Source organism: Orbicella franksi, chromosome 8 (genome assembly GCF_964199315.1).
Source record: "Orbicella franksi chromosome 8, jaOrbFran1.1, whole genome shotgun sequence".
Lineage (NCBI taxonomy): Eukaryota > Metazoa > Cnidaria > Anthozoa > Scleractinia > Merulinidae > Orbicella > Orbicella franksi.
Genome location: NC_138152.1, coordinates 13,927,244 through 13,950,016, shown reverse-complemented (window position 1 = coordinate 13,950,016; position 22,773 = coordinate 13,927,244). Strand labels below are relative to the sequence as shown.

The 22,773-nt window shown below is 41.9% G+C and overlaps 2 protein-coding genes across 5 annotated transcripts in view; one reads left to right on the top strand and one right to left on the bottom strand.

Moving 5' to 3' along the window:
- LOC145494796 (uncharacterized) overlaps nt 1-22,773 on the bottom strand; it is a 101,824-nt gene that overhangs the window by 17,889 nt on the left and 61,162 nt on the right. The gene's annotated exons all lie outside the window — the stretch shown is intronic.
- The window catches only part of LOC145494727 (transmembrane and coiled-coil domain protein 3-like), a 34,717-nt gene continuing 11,977 nt past the window's right edge, over nt 34-22,773 (top strand). Inside the window, exons 1-8 of one of the 4 annotated variants that reach the window (XM_081474293.1) lie at nt 34-879; nt 5,928-6,053; nt 6,814-6,881; nt 8,074-8,177; nt 11,709-11,910; nt 12,927-12,995; nt 13,412-13,493; nt 13,794-13,842. In XM_081474293.1, coding sequence (XP_081330419.1) covers nt 723-879; nt 5,928-6,053; nt 6,814-6,881; nt 8,074-8,177; nt 11,709-11,910; nt 12,927-12,995; nt 13,412-13,493; nt 13,794-13,842 — 857 coding nt within the window. In that variant the 5' untranslated portion in view covers nt 34-722. The other 3 variants (XM_081474292.1, XM_081474296.1, XM_081474295.1) reach the window with 3 other exon arrangements.

The window sequence follows — 22,773 nt, the reverse complement described above, 5'->3', positions numbered from 1 at the left end:
GTGCGCTCTAACATCACGCCGTGGACTGAATTTTTTTTCGTTTTTTTTGTGAGTGTGGGGTTTTCCCTCTTGGCAAGGAGTTCGGCAATTCGCCAGTAGTATTGTGCGTTACTCGATAGCGATCTCTTGTCAGATCATTTTTCGCGCTCAAGGTCAATGCTTTTGAACTCGATATGCAAAATTTAGGTCTGCATTCCTGTTATGCTTGAGAAATAGCGCGTATCGACCAGTCGGGTCGAAGTCGGAGCTTTAAGTTCTAGAATGGACAGAACCATCGTTTTCATTTGGCTCGATTCTACAGGATCATTGTTCACTTGATAGGCTAGTTGTGTCTGTTGGCCTTTGGGAAGCTTCAAAACAATCAGGAGTTTTCGCAAGGTTTCTTCGCGGGCAACGAATTTTATCTGTTATTGGTCCTCTCACCGGTCAACAAGATTGAAATTTTGTCAACACGGGGATAAATATTGAATCTGCGACACAAGTTGGCTTTTGAATGCCAATGAACATTACGGTTGAGTATTTCGAGCATAACTTCACCGTTGATTTTCTCGACATATTTTGGATAGCGACGTTGTTGGGTCCAATATCATAGGACAATAACTGAGGTCTTTAACTCAGAGAAGCCAACCGACAAAAAACAATAACAATAAAGCAAAATGTCGTAAGAGCAGTCCTTTAGAAGCGGAAGGATACAACACCAAACTTGAAGCTGTTCATGAACCATGGAACCAGAGAAAGCTCGTCACATGTCGCTACAAAAAGAAGTTTTGATTCACGTCTCTGAGTTTCCTTCCGACCGCAGACGCTCGACGTTTGTAAGGCAGAGGTCGCGATCGTTCAGTAACGGAGAGAACAAGAGTCCTCGGATGAAGACGAAAGGTGAGTTATTGCAAGTGAATTTAGATTGCGTCCTTATAAGAATAAGAAATATTTCAATACTGTGAGAGTCTAGTTTGGGCAGCTGGAATCAAAGCTACGAGTTCAATTTTGATCCATTTCTCCAACAGCTATCAGCAAATTTTGCAAATCTTGAATTTTGTTTATTAGTCAAAAAAGACCCACGCCATTTCTCGATCGACAGTTTAAATTGTGACCTACTTTCAGCTATCCAAACTAAAGCCTCATGCGATGAGCAAGTAGGTTTACTAACGTTCGTGCACTGGGAATGTAAATGTATATTCATTTCTCTTGTTGCAGCGTAGCTGTTATTAAATTTTGATAAGATTTATATTCAAGCAGCACTCAAACGATAAATTATGCTCTTCTGTCAAATAGAGCTGCTTTACAAACGGGAAAGTAAACTACATTGTTTTGACTGTTTTTCGATTCAAAGCATGAACTGGCAAGTCAGGTCTGTAAGAACAAGCCGGAGGGATCAAGTCGACATTGTTTACGCACTGCTGCTCGGCCCTCTACTGGAGCCCTGAGCCCGGCGGCTCCTCGGTCAGCGGTGCGCCGCCGGGATGAACTAGCTCGAGCTAGATCACGTTTTAGACCTTAGACACGATGGGGTGGGGTGGGGGGTCACATTGGACCGAGTAAACTAAATGTATAATTTTGAATTCTTAAACTTCGACTAAACCATGCCACATGCCAGAGAACAAACCAACCTTGAAAAATGACTGATTTCGCTGAGCTGCACAACTAATTACACCAATTTCGTCGTCGATCCCTCCATTTTCATTTCTGAGATAAACGGCTTCACGTTTTGCGCGTGATTTATTCATCATGTGACGCCTTCCTTCTGATACGAGAAATAAATTACATTCGGACATACGTTCTCACTGGCTGTTGTAGACACCATTACACAATGCATGACTAGCTGGGCGTCAGCCAGCTCTTCGGATTTTTGTCGCTCTGGGAGATTTCGCAAAGATGACTATTTATTTTACAGTAAATTCTACTGAAGGTCAGTAACAGTACCACACTCGCTACATTGTATAGTTTATATAATTTCACAAGGAGTAATAAGACGTTTCAACGTCTCAAATTAATTAATTTTGTAGAGATTGCTATACCTCACGAATTCTACCATTGCAACCGTCACGTGCACGATTCGATTTAACTCAGTCAAAACTTATATTTTCACTGTGCTTACTCGTTAGCAGACCGTAGGCTCGAATGTTGTAGAACAGACTCGAGTGAGCGGCGAAGCCTAGCTAGTCGGCCCGGAAATTACACGACTGAAGTAAGGAAATAATGTAAGTCGCAGACAATTACTTGATCATTACTGTGAAAAACCTAGAGTGCTAAAAATGCATATGAAACTGACTCTGCAGAGCGTGCCCTTTTTCATGTCGATTGTAACGTTGCTGTTATACTGCACTGTCGAATATCACTGCTCTGTAGATCAAGTCTCAGTCGTTGTAAGAAAGTAATCATCGAGCCTGCGTGACACAAGGTGAAATTCCTGATTTCAACACCTTATAGGTGGTTAATTGGATTATTGCTATTCTATCCCTACAGACAACATTGTACCTGTTCATGTAGTTGCATGACTCCGGCGTGAGCGGCTGCGAGGGAGACCACGTAGATCTGGGAGGGGAGGGGAAAAGCCAACGTGAGTTTTGTTTTGGCTGTGGCCTGCATTCTCCAACCTGCAGTCTAAGACCTCACAATTCTTTTTTTGTTTCTTTCATTACTATGTTTATTTCATACTTTTTTGTGTCATAAACAGGTATTTAAGGTTTGAGAAAACAGTGGATGACATGTCTAGACCGAAACATGTTAGAATGGTTGGGTAGACGGTGGGCAGAGAACCGGTACATCGATAAAACGTGCCGAGAAACATGCTCAATTTCAATGTCGCCTTTCTGTTCTGCCTGCAAACACGAGGAGGCGAGTCCTGGCTCCTCGTAGATTAAAAAAAAAAAAAAAAAAGATTCATAGAGACATTTTAGAATTTTGAAGCCAGGCAACACATAAACGATGATAAAAAATTCGAATAACTAACGAGGCTAGGGGCAAAAAGTTGCTTTTGCGTCATTTAAAGTACAAGCTTTTTTATTTGTATGGCGAAGTAATAACCCTGAAGTTTTTAAAAAACGGCGGCGAAATCACGAAAAAATATAATTAACGAAATATAATTAACTGGTGGGAAGGAACCAGGCTTACATTACGCCATATAGCTGCATATTATTCAAAAGGTATTCATTAAAAAAAGAGCTAGTCTCCTTATTAGAAAATTAAACGAAAAAAAAAAAAAAGTAACGAAGAAAGCGGTTGAAAAATGGCAGAGAAGATGAAAAAGGTCAAAACCGCGACGTTGTCACTCCCATATCAAAACCAATACGGTTTATGTTCCCAAACCAGGTGTATTTAACTTTCTGTTGAAAATAAATCTGGATGAAACCTCTGACAGCATTTTTTTCCGCGTCGAATAAGGAAAACTTCGCCTTATAGTACATGTAGTGACGTCATATCTGTCACGGCTTGTTTATTTTTAGAAAGGAAATAAGTTAGAGCGTGACACTAGCCTTCATCAACCTTGAGGGCTTTGAACTCCACCCACAGGCTTGTCAAAGCAACGGAAGGCTATTTTGTTTATTACGGATATCTACCTTTAGAAAGGACTGAAAACGTGATTTGCTTTCCTTTGCAAATTTCCGCGCCATCTTTCCTCAGCCTCGGTTTCAAATTACAACTGCATCATGGGAAGATAAACAGTCTCCTGTAATTTTTGTTGGCGTTATGCTGTTAAAGAAGGCGATTTCCGCACCCATAATTTGATAAGATTAAGATGTAATGGGTGTCTTCAATGCCCGGTATAATCTCCTACCAGTTGCAGTATTCTCTGAGAAAGGAATCTGGAGACTTTTACTTCCAATGGGGAGGATATTTCACGATCGACCTGCGTAAACACGTCATGCAAAGATGTCGACAAAAGCACCTCCATCACCGCAGAGAAAAGTGCGAGGTAGAATACGATTTTTTTTTAGTAGTACTGCTGAAATCACGCCAAAGATTCCCTCGCAAGGATGTCTGCTTCCGTGACTGATAATCGTCACGTTTGAGAAGATATATTTGGCCTTATTTGAGTTTATAAGTTCAACTGTATGTCACGTAGTCGACGTTTTGATTTTGTGATCTTTGAATTATTGTAAGTCTTAAGCTTTCTTGACCTTCTTTGTTACCGGTGTAGGAAAATTAACTTACATTTGTTTTTACTCTGCTGCAACAGTCAGCAATTTTTGCTGCGCTGCTTTTAACCCAATTCTTTGTCGGATTAACAATGAGATGCCATATAAACGGCCATGTTAGGTCTCTCGCTAATGGACGTGTACAAATTGGTGTTGACCCCTACGGCAGCGGGTCATTCATAAAACATGTCAACAGAACTCGAAGAGCTGTTTATCGAGGCATCCCTATAATTGTCGTTTGGAAGATTATTTCGTCATAAGCTATCACTTATTCATGATTTCAGCTGTACGATGGTTTCGGCGTTATTTCTGCCAATTACGTCGTTGTTGATGCCGGAGCGAAGTTCACCGAAATCGTTTTTAACCAAAATAATGAGTGCTTCCTTTGCTCAGTCGTCCGTGAAAGACCTTCAACGATTCTTTCAAGGTTCTTGATTTCAAGGTAACATCTAAATTAGTTTCCTCTTCCTTTCAAAAGCTTTCTTTTCGGCTCTGCAAACAAACAGATGTACTCGTATCCAGCTGCTGGTGTTGTTTTGTGCTCTCAAAGCGTTACTAGCGCGTTTCGGGGGTATTGCACAATATTCTACGTTAATACGGTGTAATCGAACATAAGAAATATGTCCATACAATGATTGTAACTTCGTATATTTGCACTGGGCAGTCGGGAGTATAGTTTAATCATGTTGTAATCGAGTTACTTCTGCTCTGTTGGATAGCTTTGGACTGCGGAGGCAGTCTGGAAATACTTTTCTATTGAATGTAAACAATGAGCTTTATACACTGTTTTACTTTTTTTATCGATAAAGCACAATGTTTATTTCTTTGGTATTTTTAAATGAGTCTTCTTCTATGCCACCAAAAGATCTGCACCTAGACTAATGAAAGTTAGCTTGAAGAAATGCAAAATTGCAAAATTTCCCTCAATTTTTGTTGTGAACTCGAAGACCATGATTGTTCGTTCGAAAATTTTTGGATAACTTTCAAATGAATATAATTGTTGTTTGAAAAATTATTTATTGTCCTCCAGCTGCAGAAAATATTTTTAAACTGGGAATGTGACTGTCTTGCAATTGTCATTGTCCATCGATCATTTTATACTGGTTTGGTTCCAGTTTTAAGTTTTCTTTTTCAATTTATGCACAGCTGTTGGCAATGAAAGTAAACAAGTCAAATATCATGGCTGCCAGAACACCCGTTTATATATCAATGCTAACAACACACATTCTCTCTCTCTCTGACTCCCCCTCTGCACCACATATACTCTCAATTTGACAATCGCAGTTTGAGTAATAGTGCATTCAAAATGTTGTGTCTTCACGCTTTCATGATCTAGATATGATTGAAGATTGAATAGGAAACACAAACTTGGCTAATATATTATTACAAGGTGAAGTAAAGGTTCACCACTAATCCCTTTATTTAACATTAACAAGTGTATATCTAAACTCATTTATTTCTTGCAAAACCCTAATATTGAATGTAATTCGATTATTTTGAATCAACAAATTATTGTAGGTAAAACCTAGTTTTTGTGCTGGCCAGATGACTAGAAAGCTGGTTTCCATTACTCCAAAAGAAAATTAATGATGCCATTCATGACTGTACCAATATTGACATAATACATGCGCATTACCTTGTAGTTTTTTTAACCATTGAGCTGTTGGCTACAGTGTACACCTAGTTGTACAAGAATTCTCCAGGGCGAGACTTTTTTATGTAAACTGTCAAATATGTAAAAATTGTGGCAACAAAAATGTGACCAGTAGCTATCTTCTTGTAATGTAGGATTACATGTGCAGCTGCCTAAACAGAGCCCTAGATCACTAAACGGCAGTGCGACATCTCTGTCTTCTTTGGACGCAAACGCTGGGTCACACTCTCCTTCTTCTCCTCGTAACAGCAAAGCATTTGGTGAGTCAAAAATTGTAAATGGTGACCCTCAATGTTAAATCTGATCAGGAGAGATCTTCACAATTTATATCTTGTAATGTCTGTGCTTTGTTTCTGTGTGCCATTATGGAGACATTCCATTAGCCTTGGTTAAGGTCTAATATACTGTAAAATAGATGTTTTCCCAAGGTTTTTGGAATCAATATTGTGCTCCATTTACTCATAAGTGTACTGTAGACCATAAAGTGATGGGGGAAAAACAATTTTAAACCTGTATTGTATTGCACAACAAGAAAATGGGATTTAATTGTTTTTAAATCTCTCTAATATATGCAATTATTTTGAAATAAAATTCTGAGTTTAATGATAATATTAGAAAATATAAAAATATCTTGCCTTTTGGTCAAAGTAAAACATTTTCAAGTAAAATGTATCTAGAAAGTCCTGATAAACTCATCATTCCCAGCACACATACTATCTGTAGTACTTACATGTACATACAAGGGTTTTCAATACTGTCTGGCACAGTGCTCTGTGTACATGTACATCACTTGGTAAAATTCAATTAAAAATTGAACTTGGACGAGTCACTAAAAGAAACCCTTTTGAGGGGCTACGAGTCAGAATTGATTTTGTGCGGTACAGTATACCACATTATTTTTATTAAGGACACCTGAAAAAAGTTCATGGGAACAGGCTCCTCCCTAAGGTCACCACAGTAAATACTGTTCTCATACATCAAATTATAAATAATGAGCACTGTGAATATTTTTCTTTGAAGGTATTCACAGATTATTTGGTAGAAGCAAAGAGAATCATGGTACACATAGTGGAAAAGAGGATTCTGAAGTATGAAAAATACTTACTCAGATAACTTATTTAACAAAATCATGGGTGACAAATTACTCCTTAATTTTGGCAAGAAATTTCAGTATTAGTAATTTATAATTTCACATGTGAAATTTCAAAATTGCCATTCAATGTTTGGCACAGAATTTCTTTATAAATAAACAAGTCAAAAGCCCATGATTGTAGGCATAATTTATCACCCACAATATTAAAAAGTAATCAGATGTATATTTGTGAAATTAGAAATCATTTCACTTACATTTTGTTAAAATTTGAATAATAATTTTAAGATATTGGACAAAATGTGGCTGAAGTTATTTCCCAATTTCACTGGTCACCTTTTGATTACCCAGTAATTATATTTATGTAAATAAATTCAGTCAATAGCAAAAAAATGAACAATGATAGAAAATTATCCATGACTGTAAAATAGGTCAGCTAGTGTTACTTTCTAATAGTAGCTAAAACATGCAGTTGGGAATGCACCAAGATGGCCTAGAATAAAATACGTCTGCATTCAGAATTTATAAAAATTTTGATTATTGGCCAAATTTCATGATAGGACGGCATGGTTGAAAGCTTAACTGGACATTATCTTCATGTAGTCAAATTTGATTTTCACATAATTTTTTGTGATCATCAGTGTTTCCATCCTCGCTAATCATTGAGGTACGGTTGAACCCCTTTTATGTGCTAGGCCATCCCTTAATAAGAAGCCAGTTATCAAAGTCACATAATTGTCAATCTAATAAGTACTGTATTGTATGACTGTTAAAAGCATTCAAACATGTTTATTATGATTGTCTTTGCATGACCCTACATGTACAGTATGTTCACAAATCAATTAGCCCAATCTAAAAAACTATTGACTGAAAAGTACACAAACCCCTATTAAGCAGCCAACCCCTATTAAGTGACCACCTCCCATTCACCCGAGGGTGTCTGCTCTAAAGGGGTGTGACGGTAACTGGCTCTTATCATTGTATTGCTGACTACTGCATGCTGTACAGAATCAAACTGTTGTAATATTATTCTATATGGGTTTTTTTTTAATCATCTGTAGTGTACAGTGTAGGTATGATTTTGAGCTCCTTGCAAATTTATCGGTGGTCAAAAAGAGGTAATTAATAGTTTAAAGTACATTCATGATGATGTACAGTAAATCACTTCTGTCACTTATTGTCTTTTACAGACTGAGGATAGTGCTTTGAAGTTAAAATTAAACGTGCCGACAGCAGGACATAAACAATTCTCTAAAGTCCTGGCTGAGATCAGAGAAAGAGCAATGCCATCTTCGTAAGTTGTATTTTGTTAATATTGTAATGATCGGTTGATGCCTTTTATTTGGTGCATGCACTCTTTGTACATCAACATTGAAGCCTTCCCTTCCCATTGATATCGAAAAAAAATCCTTCATTTCGATGACCCACCAAAATATAACCAGGGCTCACATTAAGTTTTGAGTTACCTGTCAGGGCTCAAAATAACGGCCAGTCAATGGACAATGTCCAGCCAGAATGGTGACATGAGCGCCAAAAACTTCACTCGCTGGTCATGTTGACCGGTCACGTCATGTTGAGACGGTTCGTTCTTGAATAAACAATCAAATCCCCAACTGCAAGTCTTAGATTTTTATTCTCTTTTTTATTATGGCCCCTCACGCGATAACTTACACCAATGGGTATCTGTTGGAACGGCTAAGAATAGATCGCTTGCTGTTTGTCATGCATTCAAGATCGATAGGAATGCAATTCAAATGGTTGGGGTTATCCATTCAGAAAAATATTCAGCCCTTTGAACAACTGCTGCTATTCTTTGGAAAAATATTTTCATCTTTTAGGACGACAGCGTTTTTAACTCAAAATTCAAAGCTATTCAGCCTTTTGAACAGCAGAGGTTTTCCATACGGCAAAGAATGCGATTAGATTCAGCTTTTTGTGATGCTTTAGATTTGCCCACCTCTCTTTGTTGGCGTATATTTCAAAGGTATTGCTCTACAGATGTCAAGATATTTGTTGTTTCTTTCATTTTCACTACACAAAAATCGATGAACAAGATGCCAAAACAAAACTTTTCGCTCGGTTGTCAAGTTGTTTCCAACTTAGACACTATGGGACTCCGGAACATCAAAACATGCATTTTGTGGTCTGCTTCATTTCCATCAAGCCATAAATGTAACATTGAGCACGAATCCAGTATTTAATTGAAAACCAACTGATAAGTTACTGTTACAAAATGGACGAAAATAAAAATTATTATGTACCAACAAAAAAGCCGAAGGCCTTTACATCGGTATCTGTATCTATAAAGTTATTTTCGCGAATGAAATTTCAGTCACTCTCAACTCATTGCTTGGTAACATCTATTGAATGATGGTCATTAGTTGTTCGTGAACAAAAACTCTATCTAATGTGACTACAACTGAGTTTAGATTTTTTACAGCTTACACTTTAGAACTTAATTTAAGTCACATCATGAAGAACGACTGGAACAAACAAATTATATTTGTGGGTTTAATTAGGCCAACATTATGACCGGTCAGAAACGAGACATGACCAAGCTAAAATTACTTTGGCTGGTCAACATGACCGGCCACTGTCCGAAAATTATTTTCAGTCCTGCCTGTAGCCTTGTTCTCCACACCTGTAGCAAACTTGTTACTTACACTGTTGTGGTTAAATTCTATCAACAATAGGCAAGTTCACCCATAGCAGCAAGGGAAAATCAAGCATACTGTACTTTGACAGCGGTCACAGCTGTTATGGGTTACAGCCTTTAATGACAGCCCTGATAACATGTACTGTATAGTGAAATCCTGATTTATCATATCATATCATTATAATCTTACATGAACAAGCCTGCAAATAACAGTCGGTCATCGGACAATTGTCCGGTAAATTTGAGGTTTTGACAGGTAAAAGCTTAGCCTGGTCGGACACTCTGACCGGGCATTTCTGCTAAAATGAAAAATATTTTAACTGGAAATTTGTGGCCAAATATGGGACAAGTTATTTTGTTATACTGCCACACAATACTATGCAAAAAAGCTTTGTTATCGGTTTTGTTTTTATTCCAATTCTAAGAATTTTATCACATGCAGTGCGTCATCTCAAATGTTGTAATTATGTCGAATTGTAAACACATCACATCAGCGCCACTATCCCTACATGTTAATTTACGCATTTTTCGGTGGCATTGTGAAAGATCATGAAGCCCCATTTAGTCTGAATTACGTTCATCTGAAAAACTACTAAAAACTGAGGTCTTATGTAATTACTCGTTGTTTGTTGCTACCAAGTGTTGTGGGATTAATTTTCCATCGTGATACATTGACCCGATTATAATGGTATGGACATTGAATACACGGCCCAAATACTCACGTTTTGTTTGTCTGAATGCAATCGCTTTCAAAAACTTTAAAGCCTCTAAAACATAACCAAATGTTTTTCTAGTCCGTATGATCAAAAATCAGGTTAATTTTTAACTCTTAGAGTTTTCACGTCTGTCAGCGTGGTTGAAATATAGTTTCCGTACCACAGAAATGTTTTTGTGAAGAGCATGAATGTACAGATTAGTCATGCTTGATAGTCACGACGACCTCCAATTCCACATTTTAAATAATTACGCAAACTTTTTATTCAATTGACCCCAAAAACATCCAGAGGAAACTTGCTTGCAGAAAAAGTCGAAGAATTCATTTCAGCCAATTTTCAAGTCTCTGAATGTCCACACAGGAGATTGTTTCATCGCTTTTCCCATTTTCCTTAGACGTCTTGGGAAACTTGTTATGTTGGAAATGCTTGTGTGACTAGGGGTATAAACGTTTGTAAATTTGTCAATTTTCAACAGGTAAAATAATACCAGAAGTAATGTAAAGGTCCCCTTGCTGGTGCTAGTAGCGATTTTACACTCGGTTGACTTATAAGCTTTTCGAATTTACAACCAATATTTTGGCGAAGAGTCTACACAAAAATACCAAAATGTCTCAAATGTCTCTTTTTAATTTCTAACGACAAACAATTTTTTTGTCCGACTAGACTGGCTTTTTGTCAGGTCAAAACTGGTCCTTGTCCTGAGAAATGACCTGCCTATAGACAAAAATTATTTGCAGGCTTGCATGAATGATAAGCTGTTGACCGTTAATGAGGCAAGAGGGGTTTGCTCATTGGCAGCTTTTGATTTGTTTCTGAGTTTCAGCCAAATTTAAACTGGTTTTCAGCATGGAGAGGAAATAAAATTTTGAAAAAACTAAAGATAGTTTCAAAGTTACATAGATTTCTGATCTCACAAAATGTGTTTTACCTCAAGGGTAGCCAACATGTCCAGGACTGCTAGATGGTAATTCTCTCGGGTGACTGGTGCTTATGGGAAATGCTGTAAAGGATATTTTTTAAATGACTGTTAAGATATAAATTACAAGCCAGTCAGACAAAATAACTCTTTATTCTGGGGTTGCCTGTGTGACTGGTTGAAAAATGTCTAAGTTGTCAGGATTTCACTATACAGTACATGTTATCAGGGCTGTCATTAAGGCTGTAACCCATAATCATGTTCGCTACATTGATCTCTAATTGACTTTAGAATCAAAGGAATCAGTGTGTAATTGTCATCAACTTGTGGATCAAGCAGTGGCAGATCTTGGGGGAGGGTGCAGGAGTTGCACACCCCCCCCCCCTGAGATAAAGCCCTCTTCTTCGTATTCACTCTTTAAAATTTGTTTACCTCACCAGTCAGTTACGCCGTTCCTTAATGATGCACCCCCTCCTAGTAAAAATCCTGTATCCGCCCATGTCAAGTAAAGTAAACCTAAGCTTCCTTTCTCTACAGACTGGGCAGACGCCGTAGCAAGACTCTAGAGTGTCCATCAGTAGACTCTCGAAACAGTGGCGACAGTGACAGTGGAGGGCGACCTCGGGGAGCAACCTCAGCAGTGAGCTCCTCCAGTGGTGCAGTATCAGACTTTCCTGCACGAGGAAGAAGTGGGACAGGATTGTCTTTGAATGAAGATGATTCTGCAGAAGTAGATTCTGTATGTACATGTATAGTATTTCATGTAATATGTCAAACACATAAGACTTATTTGACCACATTTCTAAACACCAAGAAGAGAGTTGAAAATATGTTGCGTAGCCGATATTTTTGACTAACCTTGAGGTGTTTGTAAATGTGGTCAAACACTGTCTGAAGTGTTTCATATATCTTCTCAAACGAAACTAAAACTGAGGAGAAAATGGAGAATTACGATTAATTGGGAGGCGTGGTGGCTTCATGTTAGTGCGCTCATCTCCGGATCGAGCGGTCCGGGTTCGAGCCCTGGCTGGGGACATTGTGTTGTGTTCTTGGGCAAGACACTTTACTCTCACAGTGCCTCTCTCCACCCAGGTGTATAAATGGGTACCGGTGAACTTAATGCTGGGGGTAACCCTGCGATGGACTAGCATCCCATCCAGGGGGGAGTAGAAATACTCCTAGTCGCTTCATGCTACAGAAACCGGGATAAGCTCCAGCCTGATGGGCCACTTGGCTTGCATGCAGACTTTACCTTTACCTTTACCTATGATTAATTGTAAAAATTTTTGCTAATTAAGATGAGATATCCAAACACTGACACGGTCATGATTTCCTTTGTTTAAACTTGATGAATTAGTTATTAAGTTTTAGAATTTGAGTTGAATGACTGTACAGTATATCTAAGTGCAGGTAGAGAAATAATTGGAAATCATTATTTGACTTGGAATTTATGTTTGGAATTCTTCTAAGACAGTTTTTAGATTTTGCTCTTGTTTTCTATAAGGCAGCAGTTGGTGCATCTTGGTGCATTGGCAACTATCCTATTTTTAACTCACCAAACCTTTTGACTATGTCAGGCAAGCATTGCTCCCTGGCAACATTTCTTTGTAAATATTGAATTTGGAACGATTTCCTTAAGACTTTGCATATTTAGCAAATTTGGCATAATAAATTGATCTATGCAGCCAAGTTAATTTATGAAAAATATGGAAAATTGTTGATGTCAAAATGATCCGTTGTTTTGTTGAATTGCAGCTGGATGGGACATTTAGTTCCCAAGATAAGGAAAGTGATGAAGTAGACGGACAGATCATTGACTCAGAGGTAAACTGAACCAAAGTTTGTCGTGCTTTGTTGCTTCAGAGCTCGTTCTTGTTCTTGTTTTATTTTTGCCACATATAAATATATTTACAACATGTCAAATGTATATTAGGCAAGAAAGCCCAGGGAAGCCAATAAGGGTTATGTAAAGGACTACCTTAAATACCTTAGCCTAATAACAATAGAATAACATAGTCATCAAAGTGTAATTTCTCGTTAAAACACCAGTACATAATCAGTAGCAAAGTGACGAGAATAAAGAAAGTCATCAAGTGATGTGATGTTGTCTTGACATGCCACAAAATTCTCACAACTGACATTAAGTGAACTGTATGGTTGTCAGTAAGAATAATTAACGGTTTGATCTATGTGCTGACAAGGAATTGTGTCAGAATTTGTTCTTTGTTGCTTCTTAGAAGATAAGACAGAGGGTTGAACACTTGAACTCCAAGATAAAGAAAACCAAGGATCAGATACGTCAGCTGCAAGAAGAGAGAGATGGTAATATCAGTGATTTCCTTTTACTTCCATTTTAAACAGTAACAATAACACTTCTTGAAATTTGAATCTTGAAACTTGTTTACATGTGTCTGGATCAGGCTTTTAGCCAGATGGGCAGGATGCCCACTTTTTAAACAAAACTGAGTGTTAAATTGTCCATATATTGCGCTATAAATATTGTTCATTTGAGTAAACCCTATAGCACATTTTGGACGCGTACTTTTCAAATCCTGGCTAAAAGCTTGATTTGGATCTGCCCTAGCAACAGTTTAATTACAAGGGGGATATTTGTGTTTGCAGAGTATGTTAAAGAGTACCTGGAATCAACGGAAGGCTCACAAAAATCTAAGTAAGTGACAACTTTTTCAAACCACAATCAGTTTATGACAAAAATCTAAGATTGAGGCGTACCCTTAAGTGTTAACCTTTTTATTCTCCTTTTTACCCTTTCCCGTAAAAAAATACAATTCCATGCTGTTGATCTTGAAACTAAATCGTACCATCGAGTGTACTACCGAAAGCATGCTTGCACTAGCACGTAGCTGTGTAGAAGAGAGGACCAGAGGACGAACAAACATTGGGGCGGGAACAAAAACCGACAGACTCCGGTGTGGAGGAAACGCTCGCCCTACCAGCCCCCGCCTCGTCGATAGCTTTTGCTTTCGCCCCAATTTTCTCATGATCAGTATGCGGAAAAAGCTCTTCGTTCTTTCGGTAACGCTTGCTACCCAGGCTAACTAGCACGTGTACGTTGCACATGATACAGATGTACTATCCCGGCCAAAAGTAGTTGGGACACTTGAGCTGGATCACATTTTCCCCATCCGCCCTAATCAATGTTGAAAAATATCGCGTTTTTTCCAACGAAAAGGGAAAAATTCACCCGATTATCAACATTGTAAGTGTGGGGAGGGCAGAACTTGCTTGCTGTCCCAAATTTGTTATCCGATATTGTAGGTATCTTTGTACATGTGTACATGTATGTGACGAGATCAACCGTTAATGCCGTGATACACGATGTGCATGATTGTATACAATAAACTACTGTTACGTTTTGATTCATTGGCGTGTCATTTGTACTTGATGAAACTTCCAAATCTTTTGTTACCAAACGTGGAATTCATTATGTTATGGAAGCTTCGGGTTTATTTAGTCCGTAGGGGCATTCTCAGACTAGTAATAAACCTTTGCTGTCAGCATGCAATGAGAACTAATAAGCCTCTCGTTACGCGAACATGTCGTTAAAACCAATTCCTGTTCTATATCCAAATCGACAGGAGTGAAAAGCACTAGTCAAGAGTCAGTGGAATTTTTAGAACAAAAATTTCTCTTTGCTACACTCTGTTGATGTGCATGCATGAAGGAGAGTGAAGTTGTTACAAGACTGCTACAGTCTGTTTTATCATTTTCTTACAAGGCAAGACAATGAAAGTATTTTCTTGTAAGAAAAAATATCTTGCGACGTGTTGCTGTCTGTGATTGCTGTTAACGGTAATTAAGGTAGACGAAAATTTATTTATAGGTGCCCGGAGTAATTGGAGTTATCTTTCAAGTCGTCACGCTCCACGCGCATAAAAACGTGAATAGAAAAGGAAGGTTGAACGTAAAGGAGATGTGTACACTTTCCATAGGCTCTCATACATGTATCGAAAGGCGGTATTGTCTGCAAATTGGCTTCGAGTGTGTATCCTTTTGAGAGATCAGACTGAACTTGCGTTCGAAGGTGAATTTTTTTCTTGATCGTGCAAAGTCGGTTTAAGCGTGTTTCAAGGAGAGAGATTTGTATTAAACGCTATAGACTGGCTGTCAACAGTACTTGTGAAAGGATCAGTGTCGTTGTTTCTGCCATTGTGCAGACAAAGACGCTCTTCACCAGCGTACGTTTGTCTCTCTTGTGTGAGGTTTAAATGCTGCAAATTCATTTTTTGACTTCCATCCAAGTTGCGCTGAGTTAGTATGTACAACAAACTATTTTTGCAAGTGTTGCATGAGCTTAGCAGCTGTTGAATGTATTTCTAAGGCCCCGTCCACGCTACGCCGGGTGAATTTGAAAACGCAGCTTTATTTCCACAGTTAGGCCTGCCGTCCACACTAATCCGTCACGGGAACGGAGCTTTTCGAAAACGCTCTTCAAACCGGAGGAATTTGGAAACGTCCGCTTTATTTCCACAGTTAGGCCTGCCGTCCACGCTAATCCGTCACGGGAACGGAGCTTTTCGAAAACGCTCTTCAAACCGGAGGAATTTGGAAACGTCCGCTTTATTTCCACAGTTAGGCCTGCCGTCCACACTAATCCGTCACGGGAACGGAGCTTTTCGAAAACGCTCTTCAAACCGGAGGAATTTGGAAACGTCCGCTTTATTTCCACAGTTAGGCCTGCCGTCCACACTAATCCGTCACGGGAACGGAGCTTTTCGAAAACGCTCTTCAAACCGGAGGAATTTGGAAACGTCCGCTTTATTTCCACAGTTAGGCCTGCCGTCCACACTAATCCGTCACGGGAACGGAGCTTTTCGAAAACGCTCTTCAAACCGGAGGAATTTGGAAACGTCCGCTTTATTTCCACAGTTAGGCCTGCCGTCCACGCTAATCCGTCACGGGAACGGAGCTTTTCGAAAACGCTCTTCAAACCGGAGGAATTTGGAAACGTCCGCTTTATTTCCACAGTTAGGCCTGCTGTCCACGCTAATCCGTCACGGGAACGGAGCTTTTCGAAAACGCTCTTCAAACCGGAGGAATTTGGAAACGTCCGCTTTATTTCCACAGTTAGGCCTGCCGTCCACACTAATCCGTCACGGGAACGGAGCTTTTCGAAAACGCTCTTCAAACCGGAGGAATTTGGAAACGTCCGCTTTATTTCCACAGTTAGGCCTGCCGTCCACACTATTCCGTCACGGGAACGGAGCTTTTCGAAAACGCTCTTCAAACCGGAGGAATTTGGAAACGTCCGCTTTATTTCCACAGTTAGGCCTGCCGTCCACACTAATCCGTCACGGGAACGGAGCTTTTCGAAAACGCTCTTCAAACCGGAGGAATTTGGAAACGTCCGCTTTATTTCCACAGTTAGGCCTGCCGTCCACGCTAATCCGTCACGGGAACGGAGCTTTTCGAAAACGCTCTTCAAACCGGAGGAATTTGGAAACGTCCGCTTTATTTCCACAGTTAGGCCTGCCGTCCACACTAATTCGTCACGGGAACGGAGCTTTTCGAAAACGCTCTTCAAACCGGAGGAATTTGGAAACGTCCGCTTTATTTCCACAGTTAGGCCTGCCGTCCACACTAATCCGTCACGGGAACGGAGCTTTTCGAAAACGCTCTTCAAACCGGAGGAATTTGGAAACGTCCGCTTTATTTCCACAGTTAGGCCTGCCGTCCACGCTAATCCGTCACGGGAACGGAGCTTTTCGAAAACGCTCTTCAAACCGGAGGAATTTGGAAACGTCCGCTTTATTTCCACAGTTAGGCCTGCTGTCCACGCTAATCCGTCACGGGAACGGAGCTTTTCGAAAACGCTCTTCAAACCGGAGGAATTTGGAAACGTCCGCTTTATTTCCACAGTTAGGCCTGCCGTCCACACTAATCCGTCACGGGAACGGAGCTTTTCGAAAACGCTCTTCAAACCGGAGGAATTTGGAAACGTCCGCTTTATTTCCACAGTTAGGCCTGCCGTCCACACTATTCCGTCACGGGAACGGAGCTTTTCGAAAACGCTCTTCAAACCGGAGGAATTTGGAAACGTCCGCTTTATTTCCACAGTTAGGCCTGCCGTCCACACTAATCCGTCACGGGAACGGAGCTTTTCGAAAACGCTCTTCAAACCGGAGGAATTTGGAAACGTCCGCTTTATTTCCACAGTTAGGCCTGCCGTCCACGCTAATCCGTCACGGGAACGGAGCTTTTCGAAAACGCTCTTCAAACCGGAGGAATTTGGAAACGTCCGCTTTATTTCCACAGTTAGGCCTGCCGTCCACACTAATTCGTCACGGGAACGGAGCTTTTCGAAAACGCTCTTCAAACCGGAGGAATTTGGAAACGTCCGCTTTATTTCCACAGTTAGGCCTGCCGTCCACACTAATCCGTCACGGGAACGGAGCTTTTCGAAAACGCTCTTCAAACCGGAGGAATTTGGAAACGTCCGCTTTATTTCCACAGTTAGGCCTGCCGTCCACACTAATCCGTCACGGGAACGGAGCTTTTCGAAAACGCTCTTCAAACCGGAGGAATTTGGAAACGTCCGCTTTATTTCCACAGTTAGGCCTGCCGTCCACACTAATCCGTCACGGGAACGGAGCTTTTCGAAAACGCTCTTCAAACCGGAGGAATTTGGAAACGTCCGCTTTATTTCCACAGTTAGGCCTGCCGTCCACACTATTCCGTCACGGGAACGGAGCTTTTCGAAAACGCTCTTCAAACCGGAGGAATTTGGAAACGTCCGCTTTATTTCCACAGTTAGGCCTGCCGTCCACACTATTCCGTCACGGGAACGGAGCTTTTCGAAAACGCTCTTCAAACCGGAGGAATTTGGAAACGTCCGCTTTATTTCCACAGTTAGGCCTGCCGTCCACACTAATCCGTCACGGGAACGGAGCTTTTCGAAAACGCTCTTCAAACCGGAGGAATTTGGAAACGTCCGCTTTATTTCCACAGTTAGGCCTGCCGTCCACACTAATCCGTCACGGGAACGGAGCTTTTCGAAAACGCTCTTCAAACCGGAGGAATTTGGAAACGTCCGCTTTATTTCCACAGTTAGGCCTGCCGTCCACACTATTCCGTCACGGGAACGGAGCTTTTCGAAAACGCTCTTCAAACCGGAGGAATTTGGAAACGTCCGCTTTATTTCCACAGTTAGGCCTGCCGTCCACACTATTCCGTCACGGGAACGGAGCTTTTCGAAAACGCTCTTCAAACCGGAGGAATTTGGAAACGTCCGCTTTATTTCCACAGTTAGGCCTGCCGTCCACACTAATCCGTCACGGGAACGGAGCTTTTCGAAAACGCTCTTCAAACCGGAGGAATTTGGAAACGTCCGCTTTATTTCCACAGTTAGGCCTGCCATCCACGCTAATCCGTCACGGGAACGGAGCTTTTCGAAAACGCTCTTCAAACCGGAGGAATTTGGAAACGTCCGCTTTATTTCCACAGTTAGGCCTGCCGTCCACGCTAATCCGTCACGGGAACGGAGCTTTTCGAAAACGCTCTTCAAACCGGAGGAATTTGGAAACGTCCGCTTTATTTCCACAGTTAGGCCTGCCGTCCACACTAATCCGTCACGGGAACGGAGCTTTTCGAAAACGCTCTTCAAACCGGAGGAATTTGGAAACGTCCGCTTTATTTCCACAGTTAGGCCTGCCGTCCACACTAATCCGTCACGGGAACGGAGCTTTTCGAAAACGCTCTTCAAACCGGAGGAATTTGGAAACGTCCGCTTTATTTCCACAGTTAGGCCTGCCGTCCACACTAATCCGTCACGGGAACGGAGCTTTTCGAAAACGCTCTTCAAACCGGAGGAATTTGGAAACGTCCGCTTTATTTCCACAGTTAGGCCTGCCGTCCACACTATTCCGTCACGGGAACGGAGCTTTTCGAAAACGCTCTTCAAACCGGAGGAATTTGGAAACGTCCGCTTTATTTCCACAGTTAGGCCTGCCGTCCACACTAATCCGTCACGGGAACGGAGCTTTTCGAAAACGCTCTTCAAACCGGAGGAATTTGGAAACGTCCGCTTTATTTCCACAGTTAGGCCTGCCGTCCACACTAATCCGTCACGGGAACGGAGCTTTTCGAAAACGCTCTTCAAACCGGAGGAATTTGGAAACGTCCGCTTTATTTCCACAGTTAGGCCTGCCGTCCACACTATTCCGTCACGGGAACGGAGCTTTTCGAAAACGCTCTTCAAACCGGAGGAATTTGGAAACGTCCGCTTTATTTCCACAGTTAGGCCTGCCGTCCACACTATTCCGTCACGGGAACGGAGCTTTTCGAAAACGCTCTTCAAACCGGAGGAATTTGGAAACGTCCGCTTTATTTCCACAGTTAGGCCTGCCGTCCACACTAATCCGTCACGGGAACGGAGCTTTTCGAAAACGCTCTTCAAACCGGAGGAATTTGGAAACGTCCGCTTTATTTCCACAGTTAGGCCTGCCATCCACGCTAATCCGTCACGGGAACGGAGCTTTTCGAAAACGCTCTTCAAACCGGAGGAATTTGGAAACGTCCGCTTTATTTCCACAGTTAGGCCTGCCGTCCACGCTAATCCGTCACGGGAACGGAGCTTTTCGAAAACGCTCTTCAAACCGGAGGAATTTGGAAACGTCCGCTTTATTTCCACAGTTAGGCCTGCCATCCACGCTAATCCGTCACGGGAACGGAGCTTTTCGAAAACGCTCTTCAAACCGGAGGAATTTGGAAACGTCCGCTTTATTTCCACAGTTAGGCCTGCCATCCACGCTAATCCGTCACGGGAACGGAGCTTTTCGAAAACGCTCTTCAAACCGGAGGAATTTGGAAACGTCCGCTTTATTTCCACAGTTAGGCCTGCCGTCCACGCTAATCCGTCACGGGAACGGAGCTTTTCGAAAACGCTCTTCAAACCGGAGGAATTTGGAAACGTCCGCTTTATTTCCACAGTTAGGCCTGCCGTCCACACTAATCCGTCACGGGAACGGAGCTTTTCGAAAACGCTCTTCAAACCGGAGGAATTTGGAAACGTCCGCTTTATTTCCACAGTTAGGCCTGCCGTCCACACTATTCCGTCACGGGAACGGAGCTTTTCGAAAACGCTCTTCAAACCGGAGGAATTTGGAAACGTCCGCTTTATTTCCACAGTTAGGCCTGCCGTCCACACTAATCCGTCACGGGAACGGAGCTTTTCGAAAACGCTCTTCAAACCGGAGGAATTTGGAAACGTCCGCTTTATTTCCACAGTTAGGCCTGCCATCCACGCTAATCCGTCACGGGAACGGAGCTTTTCGAAAACGCTCTTCAAACCGGAGGAATTTGGAAACGTCCGCTTTATTTCCACAGTTAGGCCTGCCGTCCACGCTAATCCGTCACGGGAACGGAGCTTTTCGAAAACGCTCTTCAAACCGGAGGAATTTGGAAACGTCCGCTTTATTTCCACAGTTAGGCCTGCCGTCCACACTAATCCGTCACGGGAACGGAGCTTTTCGAAAACGCTCTTCAAACCGGAGGAATTTGGAAACGTCCGCTTTATTTCCACAGTTAGGCCTGCCGTCCACACTAATCCGTCACGGGAACGGAGCTTTTCGAAAACGCTCTTCAAACCGGAGGAATTTGGAAACGTCCGCTTTATTTCCACAGTTAGGCCTGCCGTCCACACTAATCCGTCACGGGAACGGAGCTTTTCGAAAACGCTCTTCAAACCGGAGGAATTTGGAAACGTCCGCTTTATTTCCACAGTTAGGCCTGCCGTCCACACTATTCCGTCACGGGAACGGAGCTTTTCGAAAACGCTCTTCAAACCGGAGGAATTTGGAAACGTCCGCTTTATTTCCACAGTTAGGCCTGCCGTCCACACTAATCCGTCACGGGAACGGAGCTTTTCGAAAACGCTCTTCAAACCGGAGGAATTTGGAAACGTCCGCTTTATTTCCACAGTTAGGCCTGCCGTCCACACTAATCCGTCACGGGAACGGAGCTTTTCGAAAACGCTCTTCAAACCGGAGGAATTTGGAAACGTCCGCTTTATTTCCACAGTTAGGCCTGCCGTCCACACTATTCCGTCACGGGAACGGAGCTTTTCGAAAACGCTCTTCAAACCGGAGGAATTTGGAAACGTCCGCTTTATTTCCACAGTTAGGCCTGCCGTCCACACTATTCCGTCACGGGAACGGAGCTTTTCGAAAACGCTCTTCAAACCGGAGGAATTTGGAAACGTCCGCTTTATTTCCACAGTTAGGCCTGCCGTCCACACTAATCCGTCACGGGAACGGAGCTTTTCGAAAACGCTCTTCAAACCGGAGGAATTTGGAAACGTCCGCTTTATTTCCACAGTTAGGCCTGCCATCCACGCTAATCCGTCACGGGAACGGAGCTTTTCGAAAACGCTCTTCAAACCGGAGGAATTTGGAAACGTCCGCTTTATTTCCACAGTTAGGCCTGCCGTCCACGCTAATCCGTCACGGGAACGGAGCTTTTCGAAAACGCTCTTCAAACCGGAGGAATTTGGAAACGTCCGCTTTATTTCCACAGTTAGGCCTGCCGTCCACACTAATCCGTCACGGGAACGGAGCTTTTCGAAAACGCTCTTCAAACCGGAGGAATTTGGAAACGTCCGCTTTATTTCCACAGTTAGGCCTGCCGTCCACACTAATCCGTCACGGGAACGGAGCTTTTCGAAAACGCTCTTCAAACCGGAGGAATTTGGAAACGTCCGCTTTATTTCCACAGTTAGGCCTGCCGTCCACACTAATCCGTCACGGGAACGGAGCTTTTCGAAAACGCTCTTCAAACCGGAGGATTTTGAAAACGCCGCCTTTGCGTTTTCGTGCAGACGGAAAACATTTTGAAAACGGAGCTTTTTGAAAACGATGACATCACGATGATCACGTGATTTCCCTGCCTGAGTTTTCCTCAAACACAAACCCAGAGTGACCGGTGATCGTTGCGTTTTCAAATTCCTCCGGCGTAGTGTGGACAAGGCCCTACATGCTATGAATCGCGTGCTCTGTCTTACACCTAGTTGGTGTATAGTGAATTCTTTGGTGACATTCTCTAATTGGTAGCAGATGTAAAGGATCGATTAAATATCTACTTTTTTTTCTATTTCCTGTGTGACACGACCTGGATTGGGGCCATGTCATTCTCGCTATCTACTTAAGCACTTTTTTAAACCTTTTTTTATGAGCATTCCTTATTCTTAGACATTCTTTCGAAAACAATGTGCGTGATTATGTAGTAAACTGCTCCGATACGAAATCAAATAGTACATGAACACTCCACTTTATTGTCAGTTGGTGGAGACACCTAACAATAAAGCCGCAATAAAGATTCTTAGTTCTATGTGAACAAAGGTAAATTCATTTGGCAATTGTTAGAACAAGAAGAAACAAGGAAAGCAACATTTCAAGGTCCTACCAAATTTCGATTACGGCCACGTTTAAGAGCAGGCGGATTAGCGGGCTCTAGCGCGATACGCGGCGCGCTGGTGTATCGCGCTAGAGCGGGCTAATCCGCCTGTTCTGCAGGTTAATATGTAATAGCAAGGGGAGCTGAGTTATTGATCAAGGACCAGTGTATTATAGAGCTATTGTTTCGCATT